This window comes from Ovis aries, chromosome 12 (assembly GCF_016772045.2).
Source record: "Ovis aries strain OAR_USU_Benz2616 breed Rambouillet chromosome 12, ARS-UI_Ramb_v3.0, whole genome shotgun sequence".
Lineage (NCBI taxonomy): Eukaryota > Metazoa > Chordata > Mammalia > Artiodactyla > Bovidae > Ovis > Ovis aries.
In genome coordinates, this window is record NC_056065.1 from 23,493,157 (window position 1) to 23,519,283 (window position 26,127).

General features: G+C 45.6%; 1 protein-coding gene across 2 annotated transcripts; it reads left to right on the forward strand.

Annotated features, from left to right (window-relative positions):
• Positions 1 to 206: 206 nt before the first annotated feature.
• MTARC1 (mitochondrial amidoxime-reducing component 1) lies at positions 207 to 24,204 on the forward strand. Of its 2 annotated transcripts, XM_027976281.2 has the most exons (7): positions 207 to 496; positions 4,099 to 4,272; positions 10,361 to 10,523; positions 11,385 to 11,525; positions 13,774 to 13,835; positions 13,926 to 13,997; positions 22,379 to 24,204. In XM_027976281.2, the coding sequence occupies exons 1-7, from the start codon at positions 225 to 227 to the stop codon at positions 22,506 to 22,508; spliced, it is 1,014 nt and encodes a 337-aa protein (XP_027832082.2). In that variant the 5' UTR covers positions 207 to 224; the 3' UTR covers positions 22,509 to 24,204. The 2 variants fall into 2 exon arrangements, with proteins under 2 accessions (XP_027832082.2, XP_027832083.2); XM_027976282.3 differs by lacking the exon at positions 13,774 to 13,835 and having other exon boundaries at positions 22,379 to 22,516.
• The last annotated feature ends 1,923 nt before the right edge of the window (positions 24,205 to 26,127 follow it).

Below are 26,127 nucleotides of genomic sequence, written 5' to 3' on the forward strand. Positions count from 1 at the left end.
AGTGGAGGAAGCGGTGCCTCCCACCCGCAGCTCCCCCGGGCCACCCCTCGGCAGAAGGACGCTACGTTCCGATCGGCCTGAAAGGGGTTCAGAAGTCGCCCTTCCTTTGGACTCCCGGCCAAGGGCCGCACCTCCCCCAGTAGCCCCGGGCGGCGGGCGCGCTCCTGCCGGGCTCAGGTTGGCACGTTCCTGGTGGGCCCCGCCGCGCCCGCGATCGCTGGGTCATGGGCGCCGCCGGCTCCTCGGCTCTGGCCCGCCTGGGCCTCCCCGCGCCGCCCGGGCCCCGCTGGCTCGGGGTGGCCGCCCTGGGACTGGCCGCGGTGGCTCTGGGGGCCGTCGCCTGGCGCCGCGCGCCGTCCCGGCAGCGCCGGCGGCTGCAGCAGGTGGGCACGGTGAGCGAGCTGTGGGTCTACCCGGTCAAGTCCTGCAAGGGGGTGTCGGTGGACGCGGCCGAGTGCACGGCCCTGGGGCTGCGCAGCGGCCACCTGCGGGACAGGTAGGGCTCGGCGCGGGAACAGCGCGGGATGGGCTTGGAACGCCAGCGGGAGCGGGGGAGGCCTGCAGGATCCTTCCCTTACAAAATGGGACCTGGCGAGGAGGGTGACGGGGGCGGGCAAAGGAACAGAGAGAAGGGGGCCATCACCTCCCAAGGGCAGACCCAAGGTCCGTATTTCCACCTCCCACCGGCTCTCTCACGGCTTGCGCTCCAGAGTAAGTGCGGCATCTTCTCATCTGTTCCCAGGTGTCTGCCGCTGCGCGAGCAAACTTCAACTTAGTCTAGCGGGAAACGCGAGCTTCACAGGCTTAGTCCTGGCCACTCTATTTTTAGCAATTATCTCTTGAGAACTTGGGGACACAAGGTGCCATGGAGCCCAGCCTTCAAGGAGCACACCAAGGTGGAGCACGTAATCGTAATAACAGCAGTTAAAGCTTGAGCTTCTTGCAGCTTAAAAAGTGCTATTGCTTATTTTCTCTAGTTCTCTCATGCACTCCTTTATGAGTAAAAAAAAAACCTGAGATTCAGAGCCACACCACCATGAGCGGAATCATGGTTCTTGTTTCCTTTAGCATGCTGATGCTTTGTAAACAGTGGTTTAATTCTACCTGGGTGGTCATGACCTGTGTGAATTCCTGGGGTTCAGCAAAGATGGCCAGGGCCCAGAGCAAGCAGCTTTGTCCTCTTCTGGGTCTGGCTTCAGCCTCATTGTAAGGCTGCACTTCAGACTCCCTCCCAGACTAGCCCTCAGTTTTTGCAGGGAACAGGCAGGACAGATGCAGGCTGTAAATTTTCCTCTTCTGGCTGCCCAGAGGGTAATTCATGAGGTAGTGGAAAGGTGAGCTGTCTTTGTTATCATCGCATCAGAAAATGTGATAAAGAGAAGCAAACACAGACTTGCAGTCCTAGATGATAACCGACTCAATGTGACAAGTGCCAGGAAAGCCAGAGGAAAGAACAGGTGGAAGGACTTCCCAGCTGGGACTGAAAATGTGGTCTATTCACACTCTATTATTTACCCAGGAATGAAGCTCTGATCCATGCTACAGCACAGATCTTGAAAACACCATGTTAACTGAAATAAGCCAGATACAAAAAGATAAACACTATATCTATATCGTTCCAGTTATATGAAATAACTAGATTAGGCAAATTCACAGAGAGGGAAAGTGAATTAGAGATAGCCAGGGGCAGGGGCCAGATGGGAATGAAATAGGTAATTATTGCTTCATGGATACAGAGTGTCTGTTTGGGATGATGAGAAGGTTCTGGAAATAGATAGTGGTGATGGTTGCACATTGTGAAATTATTTAATGCCACTGAATTGTGTGATTAAATATGGTTGCTGCTGCTGCTGCTAAGTCGCTTCAGTCGTGTGCGATTCTGTGCAACCCCATAGACGGCAGCCCACCAGGCTCCCCTGTCCCTGTGATTCTCCAGGTGAGAACACTGGAGTGGGTTGCCATTTCCTTCTCCAATGTATGAAAGTGAAAAGTGAAAGTGGAGTCACTCAGTCGTGTCTAAGATCCTATTTTTTTTCATGTCCATTGAGGTTGGAGATTTACATTGTGTTTACTTTTGGCATCATGAATAAAGCTGCAGTGAATATTGCAAGTTCAACGCGCAAGTACCTGTTGGAGTCCCTGCTTTTAGTTCTTCTGGGTATATGCCTAAGAATATGCTGGATATTTTATGCTGTGTGTATTTTACCACAGTGAAAAAATTGAAAAGAAAGGCTGGCATATGTGAGATCACAGATGGTGAGAATGACTGGGAGGGCAGCTGGATTGTAAAAAGGTCTTGCAGAAGACTTAGGGTTTTATTCTAAAAACTGGAACTATGGGGAACTTTGTATGATGGTGACATGATTAGATTTGTATTTTAGAAATACAAAACTACCACTGTTACAAGGAAGGATTAGCAGAAAGAATATTCAAATGCTGGTACCAGGGATCTGGGACAGGATAGAACTATCTGTGTCCAGGATGAAGAATCACTAAGAGGAAGTTCCTTTAGGACAGGACTAAGTTTATTTTTTAGCAGGGCTGAGCAACTCAGCCACCTGCTGGAAGTGGTGATCTTGAGTATCTGCCATATTTTTTACTTATGTCTGTGAATCTCAGAGGAGGGAGAGAGTGGAACAAATGGAGAAAGTAGCATCAATGTATATACACTATCAGGTGTAAGATGGATAGCTGGTGAGGAGTCGCTGTGTGACATGGGGAACCCAGTCTGGCACTCTGTGATGAACTGGAGCAATGGGATGGCAGGAGGGTAGGGAGGCTCTGGAGGGACGGGATGTGTGTATAATTACAGCTGATTTGCATTGTTGTATGGTAGAAACCCCTGGTGGCTCAGAGGTTAAAGCGTCTGCCTGCAATGCGGGAGACCTGGGTTCGATCCTTGAGTCAGGAAGATCCCCTAGAGAAGGAAATGGCAACCCACTCCAGTATTCCTGCCTGGAGAATCCCATGGACGGAGGAGACTGGTGGGCTACAGTCCATGGGGTCGCAAAGAGTTGGATACAACTGAGTGACTTCACTCACTCACTCACTCACTCACATGGCAGAAACCAGCACAACATTATAAAAATTAAGAAAATGAAAAATAAAAAAATATGAATGGCCAAAGAAAGGATACATGCAAAAGAAAAAAGAAACACAAAGTGACTCCTGTTATAATCATTCCACTCAGTGTGAATCTTCAGTTCAGTTCAGTCACTCAGTCGTGTCTGACTCTTTGTGACCCCATGGACTGGAGCACACCAGGCCTCACTGGCTATCGCCAACTCCTGGAGTTTACTCAAACTCATGTCCATTGAGTCGGTGATGCCATCCAACCATCTCATCCTCTGTTGTCCCCTTTTCCTCCTGCCTTCAATCTTTCCCAGCATCAGGATCTTTCCATTCAATGGAAATGACCAAAATGTTAGTGTGTCTAGCTTCCTGGGTAGCTGAACTGCTCTTTATGCAAATACATCATTTTTTTTTTTTTCCTGGAAACAGTTCATTCTATTGCTCTTCTTTCTCTATTTCTCTCTGTTCTGGGAAGTACCTCTAGACCCTGAGTACTGAGCCAGAAAAGAATATTGTCCACATTAACAATAGCCCTTTTGATAAATTGCAGAAGTCACAGCTAACTTTTTTGAAAGGTGGGAGTGGATTTGGCAAAGTATAAGTGGCATTGATTGCTGTTCAGCTCGACTCCACAGTCTGTGGACAATACAGCAGTGTCTTGTTTCCATCAGCAGGAATGCCTCCTGATGCTAGGCACCATGCTTCCTCATCTTTCTCTGAGATATCATCTACTTAGGGCAATTGAGATGAAGATATAACTTCTTTGATTTTTGTGCCATCAAGGAGCTCAGAATGTTCTGCAGATATTTTGTTCGATGCATGAGTGATTATTAAACACTGTGAAATGAACTGACAGATTCGGTCTTGCTGGACTGATGAACTGATGTTTAGGACAGACAGACAGATGCACAGACACACGAGGCTTACAGTGAGGAAATCGAAATGACAGTGTACCCCTGAAGCTCCCCCAGAGACGGGCTGTCTGTCATGGTGGTCCATGAATATCTTGTGTTTCAAAAATGGCAGGTTTTGGCTTGTGATCAACAAGGAGGGGAATATGGTTACAGCTCGACAGGAGCCCCGCCTGGTCCTGATTTCCCTGACCTGCGAGGGTGACCTGCTGACCCTCAGTGCAGCCTACACCAAAGACCTGCAGCTGCCCGTCAAGACACCCACCACAAATGTGGTGCACAAGTGCAGGTAAGAAAAGGATAGACCTTAATCTTGACGTGAATATTTCTTCCTACAGTTTTGGCAAATTGTGGGCTGTGGAGGGAATTCAGAGAAATGTTATCAATAATTGACTATTGATTGCAAATGTACCATATGTAGGGTCAAGTTCTCAACATGGTGGTGATCTAAAAGAAGGTGGGAAAGGGGGCAACTTCAGAAAAATATGCGTCGATGTGGGGCAGAGAAAGAAAAGTCTTTTGCAGTAAACTATGGGAACAAAGGCATATTGACATAACATCAGCAGAGGATAAAGGAGGCAAATTGGGGCAGAAGGAGTGGAGAGAGGATCCTAGAAGAGGTGAGGTTAGATCCATGTGTTGCTTGGAAAGACTGGGACCTTTCCAAATCTGAGTTATGGAAGGAGTCACAAATGGCTATATGACCCATGATATTTAGTCCTAATGAAAGGAACTTCCAAAATAGAAAAGAATGTCGGCAATCAGAAGAGTGATCTGACCTGCAGATGCGCAGGGGTCCCTATATTCAGCCAGGAGGCTGCTCTGTACAGAGGCTCTATCCTTAACATTGGAAGGACAAGGGGGCAATTATTCCAGGAAAAGTGGCTCTGTCTTAAGAAATCATGTCTAGAGTTGGGTTTTTTTAAGTCTTTTTATGAGAAAGCCAAAATGTGATCTAATTATACTGTTGTTATGGCAACCCACTCCAGTATTCTTGCCTGGAGAATCCCAGGGACGAGAGAGCAGGGTGGGCTGCCGTCTATGGGGCTGCACAGAGTCGGACACGACTGAAGCGACTTAGCAGCAGCAGCAATATGCGTTTTGAACTAAAATGCAACTGAATGCTAAATTAGTCCATAGCCTATTATAGAGAATAATATCACATCAAATAATGTAGTTACTTGACTGGAAAAAAAATGAAGTTACCTAAAAAATTCTAAAGACCCCCCAAAACTCATAAAATGCAAAATTAGTATAATTTCCATAATAGAATTGTAAATATAATGTTTAATTTTAATTTGGGGTTTCCCTTGTGGCTCAGCAGTGAAGAATCTGCCTGCTAATACAGGAGACTTGAGTTCAATCCCTGTGTCAGGAAGATCCCCTGGAGTAGAAAATGCAACCCACTCCCATATTCTCGCCTGAAAAATCCCGTGGATAGAATGAGGCTGGTGGCTACAATCCATGGGTTTGCAAACAGTCAGACATAACTTAGTGACTCAACAACATTTTGGTGGTTTTTCTGATTATAAAAGTTATACATATTCATTGTTTAAAATTGGAAAATACCAAAAAAAAAACCCTTCTGAGACAATTATAATTTATATTTTGACATATCTTCTTTCTGTCTCTAATCGCTAATACTGTAAAAACCATTGAAATAGTACAGAAGACTGTCTTGAATATGATTCACATACTTAAGTGGACATGTTGAGTATTTTTCAGATTGTTAAAAAAGTCTTCAAACATACCATTTTCATGTTGGTGTGATATTTCATCCCATGAATGTCTTGAATGCCTTTTGACATGTCCCCAAGATTAAACATTTGGATTGTTTTCAGCTTTTTCCTAGGTATAAAGAAGAATGTGATGAATACTTGGCATAAATCTCTGTTCATACCTTTTATTATTTCCTTAGGGGAAAAATTTTAGCAGTGGTTTCACCAACAACAAGAGTATGACTCTTGTAGACTTTTATTTATTTATTTGGTGGTGCTAGGTCTTCGTTGCTTGGACTTTCTCTAGTTGCGGTGAGCAGGGACTACTCTAGTTGTGGTGTGCGGGCTTTTCATTTCGGTGGCTTCTGTTGTTGCAGAGCGTGGGCTCAAGGGCGTGCGGGCTTCGTAGCTGCAGCTCCCAAGCTCTAGAGGGCTGGCTCAGTAGTTGTTGTGCATGGACTTTGTTGCTCTGCAGCATATCAGATCTTCCCAGATCTGTGTCTTCTGCATTGTCAGCTGGATTCTTTACAGTTGGGTCACCAGGGAAGCCCTCCTGTAGACACTTGATAGATATATCTATATATTATATATATATGTATATATATACACACATACATATAATGTATATACTGCTAAATCATTTTGCAGAGTGGTTATACCAGGTATATATTTACCAGCAGTTTATATGTGTCTCATTTCTTTTTGACCATTATGTTAAAAAATCTTTTGCCATTTTTGTGAGAAAAAAATGGTAATTTCTTACTGATTTAATTTGTCTTTTTGATTGTCTGAGGCAGATTTTTTAATATGCCTATTGCACTGGGTATTTCCTGTTTCTGCATATTCTGGTTCCTGCTTGCCTGCTAGGGTGAGATATTTACCCATAATTTCTTGTGGTTAACAATTTTTCATGTAACTATTGGTTCACTTGGAATCATGTGGAAGCTTTTCCTGGTCCCATACAGGCTTTTGGTCCATTTCCCCAAAGACTAGACAAGGGCATGTTGGGAAACTGCAAAATAAGGAGTTTAGACATGTTATAGATGAAAGACGCCAAAAATTCTTTGAACTTAGATTTCCTTTAGCAAAACCCAGGCTATTCTCCTGTGAAAGAGCTGTAACTTCAGCTCACTTTCCTAAAGGTTTCTGATGTGTTTGGAAGGCCAGAACTTTAAAAAGTGCATGATCATAGTCACTACACTTGTTTTCACAGCTTTCAGATAGATGTTTTCAGAAGATTTTATGAGCCCAAATTCTCGTATCTTCTCATACCTAAAAAAGCAATAAAATCTGCCCCTTGTGACTTGCAGCAACCTCCTACTAAGATGTGTGCTTGATCGCGCAAATGCTCCATCACCAAAATCACAAAGGAACAGACCTCCTCCCACCTCTATGGAACATTTCCTCAGAGTTATCTGAGAGGCTGTCTCCTGGGCCATAGTCCTCAGTGAGTCCCCAAATTAAACTGAACTCGCAGCTCTCATGTTGTGCATTTTTTCAGTTGACACCCCCAATTGGCCCCCTAGATACCCCCAGCTCTTAGCATACCTCACCCACATCACCCTCAACTCTGGCTGGCTCCCGGTATGCACTTCCAACAAACTTTGGCAGACAGCACATACAGTGAGCACGTGCAGCGAGGTAGCTAAGTCTGCAGGCCCAGCAAAGACCACAGACTTAAGCTTTAGTGCCGCTTTTGAAGGGAGAAAGGGAATCTGACAGCATTTGGTCTGATGGGTTTCAGGACTGTGAGAGAAAGCCTACAAGCTTAAGAATTCTGCCATATAAGAGAGCAAGAAGCATGGAGTAGGTGTATCTGGAGAAGACCTGAGAAACCCTCGGAATCCCTACCAGGACTGGTGCAAGGTGTTTCTCTCTGGAAAACAGTTGGTAAAGACTGAAGAAGGTGACTGCTACTTCAGATGCAAAGCCAGCAACACAAAACTCTAAGGAATGCAAAAAAATCATTAAAACATTATATCGCCAAAGAATCGTAATTTTTCACTAATCTATTTCAGTTCAGTTGAGTTCAGTTCAGTCGCTCAGTCGTGTCCAACTCTTTGCAATCCCATGAATCGCAGCACGCCAGGCCTCCCTGTCCATCACCAACTCTCAGAGTTCACTCAGACTCACGTCCATCGAGTCCGTGATGCCATCCAGCCAGCCATCTCATCCTCTGTCGTCCCCTTCTCCTCCTGCCCCCAGTCCCTCCCAGCATCAGAGTCTTTTCCAATGAGTCAACTCTTCTCATGAGGTGGCCAAAGTACTGGAGTTTCAGCTTTAGCATCATTCCTTCCAAAGAAATCCCAGGGCTGATCTCCTTCAGAATGGACTGGTTGGATCTCCTTGCAGTCCAAGGGACTCTCAAGAGTCTTCTCCAACACCACAGTTCAAAAGCATCAATTCTTCGGCGCTCAGCCTTCTTCACAGTCCAACTCTCACATCCATACATGACCACAGGAAAAACCATAGCCTTGACTAAATGGACCTTAGTCGGCAAAGTAATGTCTCTGCTTTTGAATATACTGTCTAGGTTGGTCATAACTTTTCTTCCAAGGAGTAAGCATCTTTTAATTTCATGGCTGCAGTCACCATCTGCAGTGATTTTGGAGCCCCCCAAAATAAAGTCTGACACTGTTTCCACTGTTTCCCCATCTATTTCCCATGAAGTGATGGGATTGGATGCCATGATCTTTGTTTTCTGAATGTTGAGCTTTAAGCCACCTTTTTCACTCTCCTCTTTCACTTTCATCAAGAGGCTTTTTAGTTCCTCCTCACTTTCTGCCATAAGGGTGGTATCATCTGCATATCTGAGGTGATTGACATTTCTCCTGGCAATCTTGATTCCAGCTTGTGTTTCTTCCAGCCCAGCATTTCTCATGATGTACTCTGCATATGTTAAATAAGCAGGGTGACAGTATACAGCCTTGACGTACTCCTTTTCCTATTTGGAACCAGTCTGTTGTTCCATGTCCAGTTCTAACTGTTGCTTCCTGACCTGTAATCTGTGATGTGCCCAATTAACTGAAAATAGGTGTTTTAAAGACACTCAGTGATATATAAGAAAACACAGAAAGACAATTTGATTAAATCACAGAAGCAAGTGGACAAAATGAAAAGTTAAAGAGGTAGAAATCATAAAAAAAAAAAAGAACCAAGCAGAAATTCTGGAGGGGAAGAATAAAATGAATGAAATTAAAAATGCAGTGGAGTGCATCAAAAGCTGAATGGATCAAGCAAAGGAAAGAATCTGTGAGAATAAACACAGGATCTTTGAAATTATCTAGTCAGAAGAGAATAACAAAAAAGAGTGAATAAAACCTATGCGGTCTATGGGGATATCATTAAAAGAAACAATTTTCGAATTATTGGAGTACCCGTAGGGGAAGAGAAATAGAAGGTGGCAGAAAGATTATTTAAAGCTAAGAAATTCCCAAATCTGGGAGAGATTTTCTATCAATCAATGGGATGAAAGGGCTTCCCTGGTTGGCAGAGATTTTTTTAGATATGATATGAGAAGCACAAACAAGAAAAGCAAAAATAAATAAATGGGACTCCATCAAACTAAAAAACTTCTGCACAACAAAAGAGAACTATCAGCAAAATGAGAAGAAATATTTGTAAAACATGTATCTGGTAACGGGTTAATAACTCAACAGGATAAAAACTCAAACAGTCCAATTAAAAAATGGGCAGCGGAACTAAGTAGACATTTCATATAGAAGACACAGGTCCCTTGACTCTGTCCTCTTTCCCAAACTTCAGCATTTTCAAAACATGATCATGATTTATGTTGAATTATAAACCACTTACTTACTTACTTGATGTTTTTCTTTAAATTGATTCAACTTTTTCAAAACGTGAAATATGGAAGGAAGGAAGGAAGTGTTAGTTGCTCAGTTGTGTCTGACTCTGCGATCCCATGGTCTGTACCCCACCAGGCTCCTCTGTCCATGAGATTCTCCAGGCAAGAATACTGGAGTAGGTTGTCATTCTTTTCTCCAGGGGATCTTCCCGACTCAGGGATCCAACCCAGGTCTTCTCCATCTCCTGCACTGGCAGGTGGATTCTTTACCCCTGAGCCACGTAGGAAGCCCCTATTATCACTATACCAGCCTTTTAATAAAGATTTCTGTCCAACTGGGTGAACCATATTTTTGCAGCAATTTTATTTTATACTAATTCATTAGGTTTCTTCTGAAAAACTCCTTCTCTTTTCAAACACATGATCTCTTTTTATTCTGCCTGCATTCCTTCCAGGCAAGGAATCACAAGGCTGCATCTGCATCTCTGGTTTATAAAAATAGATAAGCAATGAGGATTTACTCTATAGCACAGAGGATTACATCCAACATCTTACAAAAACCTATAATGGAGTATAACCTGCAGAAAAAGCTGAGTCACTATATTGTGCACCTGAAATTAACCCAATATTGTAAGTCAACTATAAAAAAAATGGAGAAAAGAGGGATTGAACTTCTGTTTTTGTTTGGGTTTCCACGTGGTTCAGAGTAAGGGCCAGGCTAAAATGACGTCTTCTGGTAATGAAGGAATTACAGCGTCGTCACAGCGAGGCACAGCCTTTTGGATCTGTGCAGGATGTGGCAGGGTGTCCAGGTTGTCAAAGTCATGCCTGTCCTTTGTCCCCATCCCTCGCAGAGTGCACGGCTTGGAGATCGAGGGCAGAGACTGTGGTGAGGCTGCGGCTCAGTGGATAACAAACTTCCTGAAGACACAGCCCTACCGGCTGGTGCACTTTGAACCCCACATGCAACCGAGAAATTCTCACCAAGTAGAAGATGCATTCTCACCCACGGACCAGGTCAGGAAGGCAGGCTTCCTTGGAAGCGGAGGGCATGGCACATGTCTGCTGAGCTCAGCTCTCATCTTTTATCTTTTGTGATCTCTCATGACAAAAGCTGTTACTTTTGCCATAAGCTATTGGTAAAAAAAATAAAGCCCTTCCCTTGGGAGCGTCATCTGTGTTTCTTGATTTGGAGGACTCTTGCATTTTTGCCCGAGAGCAAGAATTCCTATTTGTAGAAGCTTCTGGTGCCAACATGGCTTCAAAACTCTTCTAGGTCAGCGTCTTTCCCAGTCCCTCTAATTTCATGAAGAGTCCAGCCTTTTTGCACTGGGATTGCCATGTTGTGTCAGATGTCAGTTGGGCGAATGAGTGTGGGTATGGAGATCCACAGATTTTAAATGACCAGACTGGCCCTTAAAGGAATAAGGCTTTAAGAATTCATCCTAAGAGTGAAACATACAATGCTTTGTGGCACCATTGCCACAGCCATGCTAAATGTTGATTTGCAGGTTGCATGAAAAATACATATCCATGGAATCAGTGAATATTTTTTATCACACCTAATGAGGTCATCAAACCCAACCACCTTATTAAAATCAACGTGTGAGAATTCGGAGGATGAGAAAGGGGGCAGCTCTAAGATTCTGAGACCCCGTTTTCTTCACTCCATCACGCAGTTCCTGTTATCTGCAAGGCTATTTAAAGCTTCTGAATCGCTGTGACTTTGCTATAAAAAGAAATAGAGAAACACTTAGAAAGATTGTGTGGGGAGGTAGGGTGAGGGAGGGGTGGAAGGTTCCAGGAACCAGACCCATGTGACCTCTGAGAAATGCTTTTGTGTGTGTCATGCTCTAACAATTCTTCTTTCCTCATCAGATCCCCTACTCAGATGCCAGCCCTTTCTTGATCCTTTCTGAGGCATCGTTGGCAGATCTCAACTCCAGGCTACAGAAGAAAGTTAAAACAGCCAACTTCAGGCCCAATATTGTAATTTCAGGCTGTGGTGTCTATGCAGAGGTAACACTATGCCTTCCTTGCTCTTTTCCTTGGACTTAACTTTTTTTTTTTTTTTTTAAGGTGTGAGTCTTTGATGCTTGATTAGGTTATTCTGAAGGATGCATATTTTTTGGGAAGACTACAGTGCCTCCTGGTGGAGAAATGTACACAGAACAGGCTGGGGTACTCTAACCTGAGGTGCCCAGCATTTTGGACTGTTGTGAAACATACAAGCGATTTAGTTGCTAAGTCGTGCCAGACTCTTGCAACCCCATGGACTGTAGCCTGCAGGCTCCTCTGCCCATGGGATTCTCCAGGCAAGACTATTGGAATGGGTATACAAGAGACTCATTTTATGATTAAAAAGCAAAAACGAAACTCCACAGTATACATACGAAGAATAATACACACTATCAGAGTTAACATTCTGGGTCTGGAAATTTCTCTCTGGCTTATGATCAACAAAGGACTGGGCAGGTTTAACGCTGGATTTTTGTCTTCATCCCCTTCCCTGTGAGGGTAAGATGGTCAGGACCACAATCAGATGTCCTTATTATTGCCTTGAGTCTCTCACCCCTTTTTTTTTTTTTTTTGTATCTCTCAAAGTTTCCACCCTGGAAGACTCAATTCATATCCCACATTTTCCTTAAAACCTCCCCTGACCAGAGTAGGACAGCCTGAAAATCTTTTCTCTAAACCACCAGCCCCAGGCTTGCTTGCACAGATCAACCAGCGCAAGGGTGCTGGCTTGTAATGCTTCCTCTCTGGTTTTCTGGACCTTTTAAAAGGAATACTGACCATTCACTTTTCTTATGTGTGTGTGCTCTCTCCCCTGCTGGATTTGAGAGGCACAGTCCATTGATTTGATTTGTCCATAAAGTAGGCACCAGTGACCCAGGCCGTAGACAAATGCCTGAGGAACTTTCTGGGCCGGAGAGCTTTGTATTAATAAATGCTCCTCTGGAGATGCAAAGGGAAGTAAGGTTACTGGCCTCCTCTAGATTTGTTCCTGTCCAGCCAGGGGAGATGTCTTAATCCATTTTAGGCGAGCAGGAAAAGCTCGCCTACAATCTAGAATAATCCCCCCCCTCCATAATCCCTCCTCTATTTCACGTGGTCCCTGCCTCAGCCCCCACCCTTGCCTTCCCCACCGCCTCCAATCAGGCAGGGAGGCTTCCTGAAGGAGATGAATTTCATTTTTATTTTTAAATTTTTATTGGAGTATAGTTGCCTTACAATGTTCTGTAAATGTCTTCTGTATACCAAATTGAATCAGCTATCTGTTCAGTTCAGTTGCTCAGTCGTGTCCGACTCTGCGATCCCATGGACTGCAGCACGCCAGGCCTCCCTGTCCATCACCAACTCCCGGAGTTTACTCAAACTCATGTTCATTGAGTTGGTGATGCCATCCAACCATCTCATCCTCTGTCATCCCCTTCTCCTCTCGCCTTCAATCTTTTCCAGCATCAGAGTCTTTTCAAATGAGTCAGCTCTTCGCATCAGGTGGCCAAAGTATTGGAGTTTCAGCTTCAACATCAGTCCTTCCAGTGAACGAACACGCAGGACTGATCTCCTTTCGGATGGACTGGTTGGATCTCCTTGCAGTCCAAGGGACTCTCAAGAGTCTTCTCCAACACCACAGTTCAAAAGCATCAATTCTTCGGCGCTCAACTTTCTTTATAGTCCAACTCTCACATCCATACATGACCACTGGAAAAACCATAGCCTTGACTAGACAGACCTTTGTCGCAAAGTAATATTTGTACCTATATCCCCTCTGTTTTTTGGATTTCCTTCCAATTTAGGAGCATTGAGTAGAGTTCCCTGTGCAGGTTCTCATTAGCTATCTATCTTATATGTAGTATCAATAGTGTATATGTGTCCATCTCCATCTCCCAATTCCTTTCATCCTCTCGTCCCCCTTGGTATCCATGTGTGTTCTCTAAATCAGCATCTCTCTGCTTTGCAAATAAGTTTGTCTGTACCATTTTTCTAGATTCCACATATAAGTGATACTATACAGTATTTATTCTTCAGAGATGAGTTTCAATTCCGGTTTTACAAGTGAGAGGAAGGGGAGCGTTTCATTTCAGGAAAGAATTGACAGATCAAACGCAGAGGGCGGGAAACAGGAAGGCATGATGTAAAGCCAGCCGTCCCTGATGGAAATGGCTGCTTAGCTGTCGAATCCCGTGACGTCCCCCGCTACAGGGGTGAGTCAGGGCTGGGGCTCCGAAGTGCTCACCTGATTTATGTGCTTTGGCCCCAGGACTCATGGAATAAGCTTCTTATTGGTGACGTGGAACTGAAAAGGGTGATGGCTTGCTCTAGGTGAGACACAAGCGCTGCTGCTCGAGAAGGGGAGGAGAAGGGGAGGGCTGTCTGCTTGTCGGGTGTATGATACCCTGTGTGTGTGTCCAGGTGCATTTTAACCACAGTGGACCCAGACACCGGCGTCATGAGCAGGAAGGAGCCACTGGAGACGCTGAAGAGGTAAGACTAAGCAATTTAATATCTCTTCAGAGAAGCAGGGAGAACACCACACGGGAGTATTCTTGAAGCAGAAGGGGGTACTAGTGACTGGGTCATTTAGGAAATATTCCTGGGTGCTTTGGTCTCCGAATGCCTACTTGCACAACTAATTTTACTTTTCATTTAGAATTCGGGATCCAAGCACACCAGTTAAAAAGCAAACAATACATGGTTTAGATATTTTGACCAACTTTATGATGGACTTCCCCTTAGGTGACCTCACAAATTCATTAGATGTGATAAGGGCTTTCTGGTGCTTTAAGAAAGGCCCGACTGTTTTGGAGGAGCATGTTGAAGTATGCAGGAGTGAAGTGAAGTGATACCTGGGGTGTGCTGTTATTTTAGCAAAAGCGCACATGGAACAATATGTCAAATCTTGATAAGTAGAATCTGGGTGATAATTAGGTGGGGATTCATTGCATAATTTTTTTTTCTACTTTTTTCTTTATGTTAAAAGTTTCACAGTAAAATTCTTTTAATGAAAGACAGTGACAGATAAGTTTAAATTGCATAGACCAATATTTACAAAAATATTCATTTTAAAAAGCTGATTACAAAACTGCATATATAGCATTGACTTTTTCATTTGATTTTCCTTTTTAAAATATATAAATGCATCTGAGTAGTTAAAAGGCTGGAAGTCTGTAAAATGAAACATTAATGGAGGTGCTCTTTTGGTAATGGAATTATAGGGACATATATATTCTTATATGTAGCCTCTGAACTTTCTATAAGCAAGCTGCGCGGTACTTTTGCTAAAACAGCTATTCATGATCCATGCCCTTCTGTGCTGTTTTCTGCCAAATCTGGAGCCAGGACATGGTGGAAACCCTCAAAGTGACGCTCATCTTCCCTGGTCTTCCGTTTTGAATGAAGGATCACAGGTTGGGTGTCAGGTCTCATTTCTTCTGCCCCTGAGGCCCTCAGCTTGGACCCTGACATGCAATCTCGGGTATTACTTGCAGAGTAGGAGAGGGAAGAAGGCGGGGGTGTGGTGGTGGTGGTGGTGGTGGTGGTAACTTCTGCTTTAGTCAAAGTCCCAGAAGACTTGAGGAAGGAATGAAGTGGAATTTTTGCCATCTGACATAAAAGGCATCATGAAGAGCACATTAAGAGGAGGTTATACTGGGACTTGTGTGACCAAATTTGTTTCCCTGGAATGGGTGTCTGTTTCGTTCCATCTTTCACCGAGCTCATTGGTCTAAGCTCTCTGGACCACCAGTCTCCTTTAATCAGCACCTATCCCTCTCTTGGGTTTCCCAAAGAATCCGCCTGCAATGCAAGAGACCTGGGTTCAACCCCTGAGTCAGGAAGATAGCCTGGAGAAGGGAATGGCTACTCTCTCCAGTATTCTTGCCTGGAGAATCCTATGGACAGAGGAGCCTGGTTGGCTTTAGTCCATGGGGTTGCAAAGAGTCAGACACAGCTGAACATGTACACCTACATCCCTCTCTGCTGATCCTGCTGACCCAGAAACGACTATCAGGCCCCTCCCTGGCAGGCTGAAGCCTGGGGGTGGGGACTCTGTCCCAGACAGCACGTTGCCCCCAGGCATGAAGCCAATACCTGCGGTCCATGGAGACCAGTGTTCTGCATCAAGACCAGGCTACAGCGAGGTGGACAGTCATTCCGGAGTCAGGCCACATGGCAGAGAGGGAGGTCAGGAGCAGAGTCAAACAAGGTGGGTTGGAGGGAGGTTGGGAGGGGAGATTCAAAATTACTGAGGTGAAGGGCAAATGGCTGCTTTTTCTCTGGATCCCCACCATTGAGTGCAAATTTACAGAAACATTCAAAGAGGAGGTTACACCTGGATGGATGGGAGGGGAGAAATGTATGACTGAGTTTTACCTGCCAATCGAGGTGTGATGTGTGTGTGTGTGTGTGAGTGTGTGTGTGTGAGTGTGTGTGTGTGGCTTAGTCACTCAGTCGTGTTTGACTCTTTGCAACCCTATGAACTGTAGCCTGCCAGGCTCCTCTGTCCATGCGGCTCTTCAGTCCAGAATACTGGAGTGTATTGCCCTCCCTTCTCCAGGGGATCTTCCCAACCCAGGGATCAAACCTGAGTCTCCCATGTTTCCTGCTTTGCAAGTAGATTCTTTACCATCTGAGCCACCAGAGAAGTCCCATTAATTGGCTATATTTCAATACAAAATAAAAAGTTAAGAAAATAAGCTACAAGGATATATTGTACAACACAGGGAGCATAGCCAATATTTTATAATAACTATAAATGGAGTATTATCTTTAAAAATCATGAATCACTACACCTGTAACATAAATATTGTACATCAACTATGCTTCAATTTAAAAAAAAAAGAAAAAAGAAGGAAAAATAAGAGTTGGACACGACTTAGCAACTGAACAACAACAAAATGTTAATAGATAGACCACTTAAGATTTATACATTTCTGTAAAGTAATTAGCCTCCAATTAAAATAAATAAATTTAAATTAAAAAAAGATTTACACATTTCACTCTGTGTAAATTTTATCACCCCTCAAAAATAGTTAAGAAATTTTAACCCTAGGAAATCATATTCCAGTTGAACTGTTTCAAGGTGAAATTTGCTGATATCTGTGACTTACTTGGAAAAAAAATGACGATGGATTGATGGATGGATAAATACATATGATAAAGGAAATACAATACAATGTTATGTGTTGGGTCAAATGAATGACAATTGAATGTTCTCTGTAAAGTTCTTTGAACTCATCTGCCTGTTTGACAATGAAAGTGTTAGTCGCTTGGTTGTGTCTGACTCTTTGTGTCCCCATGGACTGTAGCTCACCAAGCTTCTCTGTCTATGGAGTTCTCCAGGCAAGAATACTGGAGTGGGTGGCCATTCCCTCCTCCAGGGGAGCTTCCTTACTCAGGAGTTGAGCCTGGGTCCCTTGCATCACAGGCTGATTCTTTACCATCTGAGCTACCAGGGAAGCCCAAGAGAGGGATGGATGCTAATCAAAGGAGACTGGTGGTCCAAAGAGCTTGGATTAACAAGCTTGGTGAAAGATGGAATGAAACAGACTCCCTTTCCTGCATTGCAGACAGATTCTTTATGGTCCAAGCCACCAGGGAAGCCCATTTGTTTGAGGATGGTCGTAATGACATGTTGGAGGAGACTTTATTAGACATGACCGGACACTCCGGAGGGGAGCGAGTCTGAGAAGCTGCAGCGAAGGACTAGTGATTCCTCCAAATGTGCTGGTTCACTCACTATGAGCACAAACTGGCAATTCCTCCATCTTCCCACTTTGCTGTGATCACTGAGGAGCTCTGTGGAGGGGGAGGGCAGGGCAGGTGGGGAAAGCGCCCCACCATGGTGTTAGCAGTCCTGGTTGTGCCAGCTGATCAGCAGGCTCCTCTCTAGCTCAGGCCCTGGCTATTCCTCCCTATGAAGTCAGTGGAGCAGGACAGACCTCCATGGGTTCTGTGTACAAGCCAGCCAAATGATTTGGAGAATTGGCTCTTATCTATTTACATATATCATCTTGTTCTCTCCTCCCAACAGTGCTTGGTGCCTGGTACCTTTCCTTCTGGATTCAGAAAGTGTCTTTGGGGCCAGTCCTCTGAATCTTTGGTGCCTCTCCTTCCATTTGGATCTTGTGTTTATAAAAGGAGGAAAATTGACCCCTGGGAGCAGCCCAGCCTTCTGGATCTCCTGCAGCCTCTCAGCAGCCCAACCAGTCCACCCTAATTGCTCTTAATACCCCAGGAGATGGGACAGCCAGCCTAGGTGTCTTCTCCTGTATCTTACTGAGATTTAAATTGCCATAGATGCCATAATTTATGTCCCTCCCAGGACAGACGGCCATAAATCGGGAAGAGAAAGGCCTGGGCCGCCTGACATAAATCACAGAAGCCAAGCAAAGTGGTTTCGGGGGCCTCCTCTCTGCTCCCTGGCTTTCCTCCTGGACAGGATACCTGGGAGCTCTGCCTTCCCTCCTCCCGGGTCCCCTGTGCCCCAGGGCTGTGCTGCTCCAGAAAGGCAGGTTCTCAGCTGGGAGACCAGTGCTGAATGGCTGCTGATCGCAGGCCCAGAGGAATCTTTGTCTGTGAAATACTCACAGTGGAGGCCGGTCTGCTGGCAGGAAAATATGAAGAAGGAATTATTTTTTTCTTGCTGGAGGAAGAGTGACTCCCATGCTGATCCCACAGGAGCGGTATGGGTGTGTCATTGTTCCTTTCAATAGGAAGAATCACCTCGTTCGAAACATATGTTTTGTTAGATGCAGGGGGACTTGGACAGTGACGTTTGCTGCTCTCTGCCTGTGTCAGGCTGTGCTGTGCTGAAGTAGAGACAGAAGGATTCGGTGTGAGTGATACTATGGAAGGAGACAGCCCCCCCACCCACCAGGCTCTTCCTCCCTGGCCCCCGTAATTGTGTGACTTTGGCAAGTCAGTTACGTGCTTGATGTTTCCGTTTATTTGTAAAAACAGACCTAATAAGAGTAAGTGGCTTAGTGGTAAAGAATCCACCTGCCAGTGCAGGACACACAGGAGACCAGGGTTCAATCCCTGGGTCAGGAAGATCCCCTGGAGAAGGGAATAGCTACCGACTCCAGTATTCTTGCCTGCAGAATCCCATGGACAGAGGAGCCTGGAGGGCTACAGTCCACGGGGTGGCAAAGAGTTGGACACGACTGAGAGTGAGCACACACGCATGGACTAATAATACCTCTCCTGGTTTACACTCCCCCTTGGTTAGAATAAAGCAATAAACACTACTTTTAAAACTAGATGACAAAATACATAATGACCATCTAGACTGTGGTTATTGATAGTCTCTGCTTATAAGCTTGGCACATTCTGAGAGAAGGAAAATCCTGAAGACACTTTCCATTTTCTGAGTCTGCATTAAATGCAAGGCAGCCCAACCTGCTTGGCCTTCAGTCCCTTCTGTCTGTGGTGTCTTCACAGTGCTGTTTTATTCCTGACCTGATCATACACAAAGCAAGTTGGGAGTTCCCAGAAGTGTCCTGTGCCCTCGGTGGGGACCCAGTGGTGATCAGAGACCCTGCTTGCAAACCATGGTCAAGGCATTGACCAGGAAGTGAGTAAAGCAAGCAGCTCTCACCAGTCCACAGCACTTTGTAGGTAACAGTCTCCACTCACACCACACCCTTAAGGATGGAACCTCTGTTTAAGTGAAACAAAAAGTGTGTCTCCCATTAGTGTGGTAGTGTGTTTCATATTCACTGGAAGAGAAACTTCACTAAGGCGATTCTATGTATTTTTTGGCTATGCTGGGTCTTCATCGCTATGAGGGCGTTTCTCTGGTTATGGTGAGTGGGGCTGCTCTTTAGCTGCCCTGCTCTGGCTTGTCATTGAGGGGGCTCCTCTTGTTGCAGACCACAGGCTCCAGGGCATCGGGCTCCAGTAGCTGCAGCTCCTGGGTTCTTGAGCACAGGCTCAGTAGTTGTGGCGCATGGGCTTAATTGCCCTGTGGCATGTGGGAACGTCACAGACCAGGGATCAAACCCGTGTTTCCTGCATTGGCAGGTGGATTCTTTACCACTGAGCCACCAGGGAAGCCCAAGAAAGGTGATTTTACATGGATTTGCAATTTATTAACCCCATCATCAAGGCTTCCCTGGTGGCTCAGATGGTAAAGAATCTGCCTGCAAAATAGGAGACCTGGGTTCCATCCCTGGGTCGGGAAGATCCTCTGGAGAAGGGAATGGCTACCCACTTTAGTATTCTTGCCTGTAGAATCCCATGGACAGAGGAGCTTGGTGGGCTACAGTCCATGGGGTCACCAGCACCACAATCCTATCATCAGCTGCAAAAGCAAAATTTGTATATTTGGAAGAAAAAAATCAAAGAAGATCCATGTATGAGATCGTGCCTTGTTTTCAGTCTCTTGAACAAAAAGCTTGGTGTGGATGTGAATTCACAGACAGTGGACAATATCGCCTCAGTCCCACAAGGGGTCGCTGTTGATCTCGTTTGTCGAGTCTCCCCATAGCCCAGTGGCGACAACGTCAGCAGGAGCATAAGTGGAACAGAGCTGGGGGCTTTTGGCAGTGCCGCGCCTACAAACCAACTCCTTGGCCCAACCCTGAGCAGGTTAAGGGGCTGGGCTGGGAGGGGTGGCCGCCCCTGTGGGTCCTCCCTTCCTAAGTTACCTGGAGGGGGAGTACCTGTGTGTGTGGGTGGTGATGTCAAGAGGCAAGGAAACCCCTGCATAGCTGAATGTTTGTGCAGAATAAATATTAACCCCCCTCACCTCTTCTCACGTATGTGTGTGTAGTACCCAGGAGGTACAAAGATGACCAGAGGTCACATCCCTGGTGGGAAAAGTCCTGACTCTGAAGTGAGCCAGACCTCAGTTCTGGCCCAAGCCTGACCACTTAGATCCTGGGCAAGTCTGTTACTCCTCTGAGACCTCCCTGTGAAGGGAGGGCGATACATATTCCCACATAGGCACATTGTAGGGATTAACAGATAATCTGTGTGATGTTCTTTGTAAACTGTCAGTGTTTGCACAGAACTGACTCTCAATCCCCTCACGGAGATAATCAGAGCCTCAGGCTACCCAGCTTGCAAGAAACAGAAATCCCGAGTCATAAAGTGCCCGATCTGCCTCCATCCTGAAGAAGCCACCCTCCAACAGACACATCTCCAAATGTCCCTGGTATTGCAGGCTGAGAAAGGAGAGGCAGGCTAGGAGACATGCCTGGTTCCCAGGGTCCAGCATCGTTGCAGACCTGACTGCAGAGCAGGGGAATGTTGTTGGCCAGGCAGGACTGGCTGGATCAGTGGCTCATGGTTCCCATCCACTTGTTGATTTATTCGTTGGCTCAACCAACCTCATTTCGAGTGGCTTCAATGTACCAAGTGCCATACCAGGCTGCTGGCATACAACAATGACCAGAACAGACGCAGTGCCTGCAGCTGGGGGCAGAGGCTAGAGGTTTCACCCTCCCCATTTCCTCATTAGCCACCTCTGTTATGCAGAACAAAATTAGGCCTGAGTTGTTGCAATAGTTTTTTTTTTTTCTCAGAACACAGTAGAATGAAAAAGTGCTTTCTATCAGAATGATATAAAAATGATTAAAGTTGGAGTTAGAGTAAATGAGAGACAGAAGGAAAACTTTCTCCTGGTGGAGGTGGGGGAGGGGAAAATCTTGCCATGTTATTCATGCACATCCCTCGTACACTTTTTCTGGTGATTCTTGCATTTTTTGCCTGAAAAAGATGTGAATTTGTTGTCGCTGTTTAGTTGTTTATTCGTGTCCTACTCTTTTGTGATCCCATGGGCTGTAGCCTGCCAGGCTCCTCTGGCCATGGGATTTCCCAGGCAAGAATACTGGAGTGGGTTGCCATTTCCTCCTCCAGGGGATCTTTCCAACCCAGGGATCCAACCTGTCTCCTGCCTTGCAGGCAGATTCTGTGCTGTTGAGCCCCTGGGGAAGCTCCAAAGATAGGAATATTGCTCCTAACAGAGGGTTTTACACCAATGCGTTCAATTTGTTCAACAAACGATTGTGGGTCACCGGTGACATACAGGGCCCAGCCTCGGATGTGAGTGATACAATGGAGTTAGTCACGTTTCCTGCTGTCCACAGACTCTCTGTCTTGTAGAACAGACAGACGTGCTCTAACAGCGCAGCACACAGCACATGCGTGTTCAAGGGGCAGCAGAGAAAATCCAGGATGGGGAGACCGCTCCTAGCCGGGGGATCCTGAGTTTCTTTCCTAGGACATGTGGCTTTGGAGTTGGGCCTTGAAGAAAAGGTAGAATTCTAGTACTTGGGGAACTGGGGGAGGGGGCCCCACAGAGGCGCCACCAAGCCGGGAGGGTAGAAAAGAGTTATTAGAGTTGTCTGAGGATGCACGAAGTGAGATTGTTGACAGTGGAAGAAAAAGTGAGAAGATTCAAAAGACGTGGTACAGGAAAAACCTTAGGTAGGACCTGGCAGCTATGAGCACACTGGAAAGTGAGGGGATGGTGTAAAGAATGACTCCAGGCCTCTCAGCCTGACGGACTGCTCAGGCTGTGGTTCTGAGCACGATGTGGGGTCAGGAGGAGAGAGGCCGAGGGAAGTGATAAAGTAATGTCTACACATATTGAGTCCCTACTTCCTTAATGCCGAAAAAGGGAACATTCCAAAGAGAAAAGAGGTGGGAACGTGGCCATTGGTAACACTTTGGTAGTTTGTGCACTGGGCGCAACCCCAGGAGGCGCTGTTTTGAACTCTGGAAGGGAACGGCGCTCGCTGGAGCGGGGCAGCATGTCGGCCCTGTGTGGGGTGGATCCGTCTGCTGAGAAGAAATCACATACGGTTTGAGCTCTTCCTTCTGATTGGCTGTGACTCATTATGGTCTTTTTCCTGTTCCAGTTATCGCCTGTGTGACCCTTCTGAACGAAAGTTATATGGAAAATCACCCCTCTTTGGACAATATTTTGTTCTGGAAAACCCAGGGACCATCCACGTGGGAGACCCTGTGTACCTGCTCGGCCAGGAATAGGAATCATATGTCCTGGAATAGCAGATGCCTTTAAAAAAATGTCTTCAAAACTGACAACGTTTGAAACACAGTATTTTGGAATGGGGCATTTGACTCCTCGGCATTTTCTTTAGAACTGTGATCTCCAAGTTTTTCATCTTTCTCTGGACTTCTTCCTCGTGTCCCAGTGCTTCCAGCATCCCAGCCTACAAAGCAAAGAAAGGTTTGATAACTTAATAGGACTTAAGTAAGTCACCTAAATGATAAGGCAGGATTCTAAAAATCGCTTGTTTAATTGTGATTGTGGAATAATGTTTTCTCCTTCTTCTCCATTCACCTACTCATAACCTCCATCATCTCACTGCTATGCCTTAGGGAAAAGGAGAGAAGAGAAAGGGTGGGGGATCGAGAGGAATGTTCTAGAATATTTTCTTACCCTGCTCCTCAGCATGCAATGGAAATTAAATAGCACTCCAAATAAGGGGGGACTGTCACTTCACTTTTCCCCCTCAAGTCCTAGATAGGCTTTTAAAAGGGTATAAAGAGTCTGGCCTTCAGTAAACACTTAGAGGTTGGTTTCCCCTAGATCATTTTGGATCTGGCCCTATTATCTCTTAGTGTCCATAGGCATTTGATGGATCCTTCACGGCACACTGTGCCTCTGGGCGGCAGGACAGCAGAGATGTCAGGGAAGAAAATCCACTCACAAGAGCAGCATTGCTGTCAGGCTCTGATACGGAACAGAAGACAAAATCTTCCTTGCCATGAAACAGAATATCAACTATATCCCATTGGTGAGACCAAACTTTTCCCAGTATACAAGAGAGAACACTCACACTAAGTAGGCGAGGCACCCTTGTCTCCTGTTGTCTGAGATGCTGTTGCTGTTGCCCTGGGAAACGATGCCCAAAGAAATGGTCCGGAGAGGACATGATGCCACCTAGTGGCATTGTCAAAGCTCAGCCATGCTGTTGAAAAGAGGGAAACGGATGGGTTTTAGTTTTCTATCATAGAAAAAATTTTTGAAAGAAACTGAGGTAACCTCTAGGTATTCTCTGCTTCTCTGCTGTGGGAGCTGCTGTCACTTACTCTGTGCAACCCCACAGACGGCAGCCCACCAGGCTCCGTTGTCCCTGGGATTCTCCAGGCAGGAACGCTGGAGTGGGTTGCCATTTCCTTCTCCAAGGCATAAAAGTGAAAAGTGAAAGGGAAGTCGCTCAGTTGTATCCGACTCTTAGCAACCCCATGGACTGCAGCCTACCAGGCTCCTCCGCCCATGGGATTTTCCAGGCAAGAGTACTGGAGTGGGCTGCCATTGCCTTCTCCATCTGCTGTGGGAATTTGGCCCTAAAAGCGTGGCTGTGCTATCACGGGGTCCTTCTGGATCTTGCTGGTCCCATCAACTCAAGACTGGTTGCTCCTCCTCAAAACCAGGATATAAAAGTTCTGAGACCCATGGGTGAGAAGAAATGTGATTGTATGATTTGCCATAAACCACTTTATTTCAGGTTTTGAATGAAATCTTTCAAAGAAGAAAAGGAAAACATAGGTCAATTCACTTAACAACCAGTATGTAATTTTTCTCCTCATCAAATCATATAACTCTAGTATCTGATGATGTTTATCTTTCATTGCCATTTTGCTCTTTGTATTAGGAAGCTAAGTCATGAAAAATGTGTTTCAAAACTGTAAATAAATGGAAGCTGCTTTGACTAGTTTCAGGTTGTACTCACTTCTTGGCAAGAAGTCAGACTTTGAAGCTGACAGATGTGAATGGGCAAAACCAATCATTCTGTCGCCTCACACACACACACACCCTCAGGCATACTCTCGTCTTTGAAGCGCTGTCATGTAAACATACTTTTTAACCTAAAGCTGTGTATGTTTCACTTTGGTTAGTAATGGTTGGAACCTAGCCTAGCTCTGAGGTTAAGTTATAAGGTAACAGGTGCACGTATATATGTTTTCTGGTTGGTGAATTATTGAAATTTGTTTTCAAAGTGAAGTGGAATTAGAATAATAAATCAGTCATCCTTGGCCCATCACCTTCCCAAATAAATTCATTTTATGCTGAAACTACAGATAAAGTAAAAATATTGGGTTGGCCAATATAGTGGAAAAACCCAAACAAACTTTCTGGCCAACCCAGTAAGAATTCAGCAAGTAGTATTACTAATTGGACCTTGGAAATCCATGGCAGAATGCACACAGGATTTAGGAAACCATGTGATTATCAGTTCTGTTGAGAGCAGCCAGTACTTAGACAGTGATGAGAAACTCAAGGTTGGTTTGGTGGCTGGCCCTAGATAGTATTCAGGGCAAGGTGAATGCCTTAGATGGGAACTTCCAACCCCTTTTCGATAGTAACAGCTGCTTCCCGAGGGACACAGTCTGTGCCAGAGGCCACACGCATGCAGACCCTGTCCTGTGCATTGCAGGGCAGCCTTCCAATCGAAGGGGTACCCGAACCCCCTCCTCGAGTCTCCTTCTGCTCCTCAGAGTGTGAGGAAGATTCCAGTTTTAAGACAGAGGTTCCAGTGACCTCTAGAATCTCAGAGTCGTTGCCAAGCTTTCTGTCAGTGAGATTTAAAAACCATTTACTTGTGTTTATTTTATATTTAATGAGTTGGTTAATGCCAAAGGCAGGACTGAAGTCTGGTTTATTTTGGAGACTGAACCTTTGCACACGATTCCACTTGAAGTAGAGGGTCAGGAACAGAGACCACCGTGGACCCTCAGAGAGGTCTCCTTAAAGCTGTGGCCAATGGGCCTCCATGGTCAGACAAAAACAGCCACTGTCAGTGTGTGTTTCGTTCTGGGTGGCAGTGTCTTCTGCAGCCACACTGTCTTGTGCAGGCTGAGAATTACGGAACAGCTGGAGACCCTGCAAAGGACCGTTTGGGGAAAAGCCTAGGCAGGCTGCTTAAAGGGCCACATTGCCAGCTATTCCCCAGAAAAGGTCAGATCATCACAAATAGGAGCGAGAGACAGCAACTTACACACAAGGGCAGAAAGAAATCAGGGTGGGCCTGATGGAAATTAGGCCGGACAATGGGAAAAACTCCTCATCTCCTTCTGCCTGTAGTGGTACGGGATGAGGAGATGCCCTTGGGGGAGGGCTGCCAGTTTGCTAGAACTGTGTGAAAAGGTCAGGCGAGCTTGACTTAGCCAAGTGTGACTTTGGAAAACTATCTGTGAGGCTGTCATCAGCAGTGACAGTAGGCAGGTACCCCCAGAACTCAGTGACAAATCAAAGCAATCCATGGTGGCCAAGAACAGATATTGTGGAGCCACTCAAAGATGCCAGAGTGACTCTCAGACCTGTTGATACCTTAACACCACACATCACTAAGTTTGACTGGGTCTGGGATGTTCTGAAAGTTTGCTTGCAGTGTTAGACACTCAGTTGTGTCCCGACTCTGCGACCCCATGGACTGCAGCCCTCGAGGCTCCTCTGTCCATGGAATTCTCCAGGCAAGAATACTGGAGTTGGTAGCCATTCCCTTCTCCAGGGGATCTTCCTGACTCAGAGATCGAACCCAGGCCTCTTGCATTGCAAGCAGATTCTTTACTGTCCGAGCTTGCAGGGAAGCTACTAAAAAATGAATTCCCTGGACTAATAACTTTGGGAAGTCTGGCA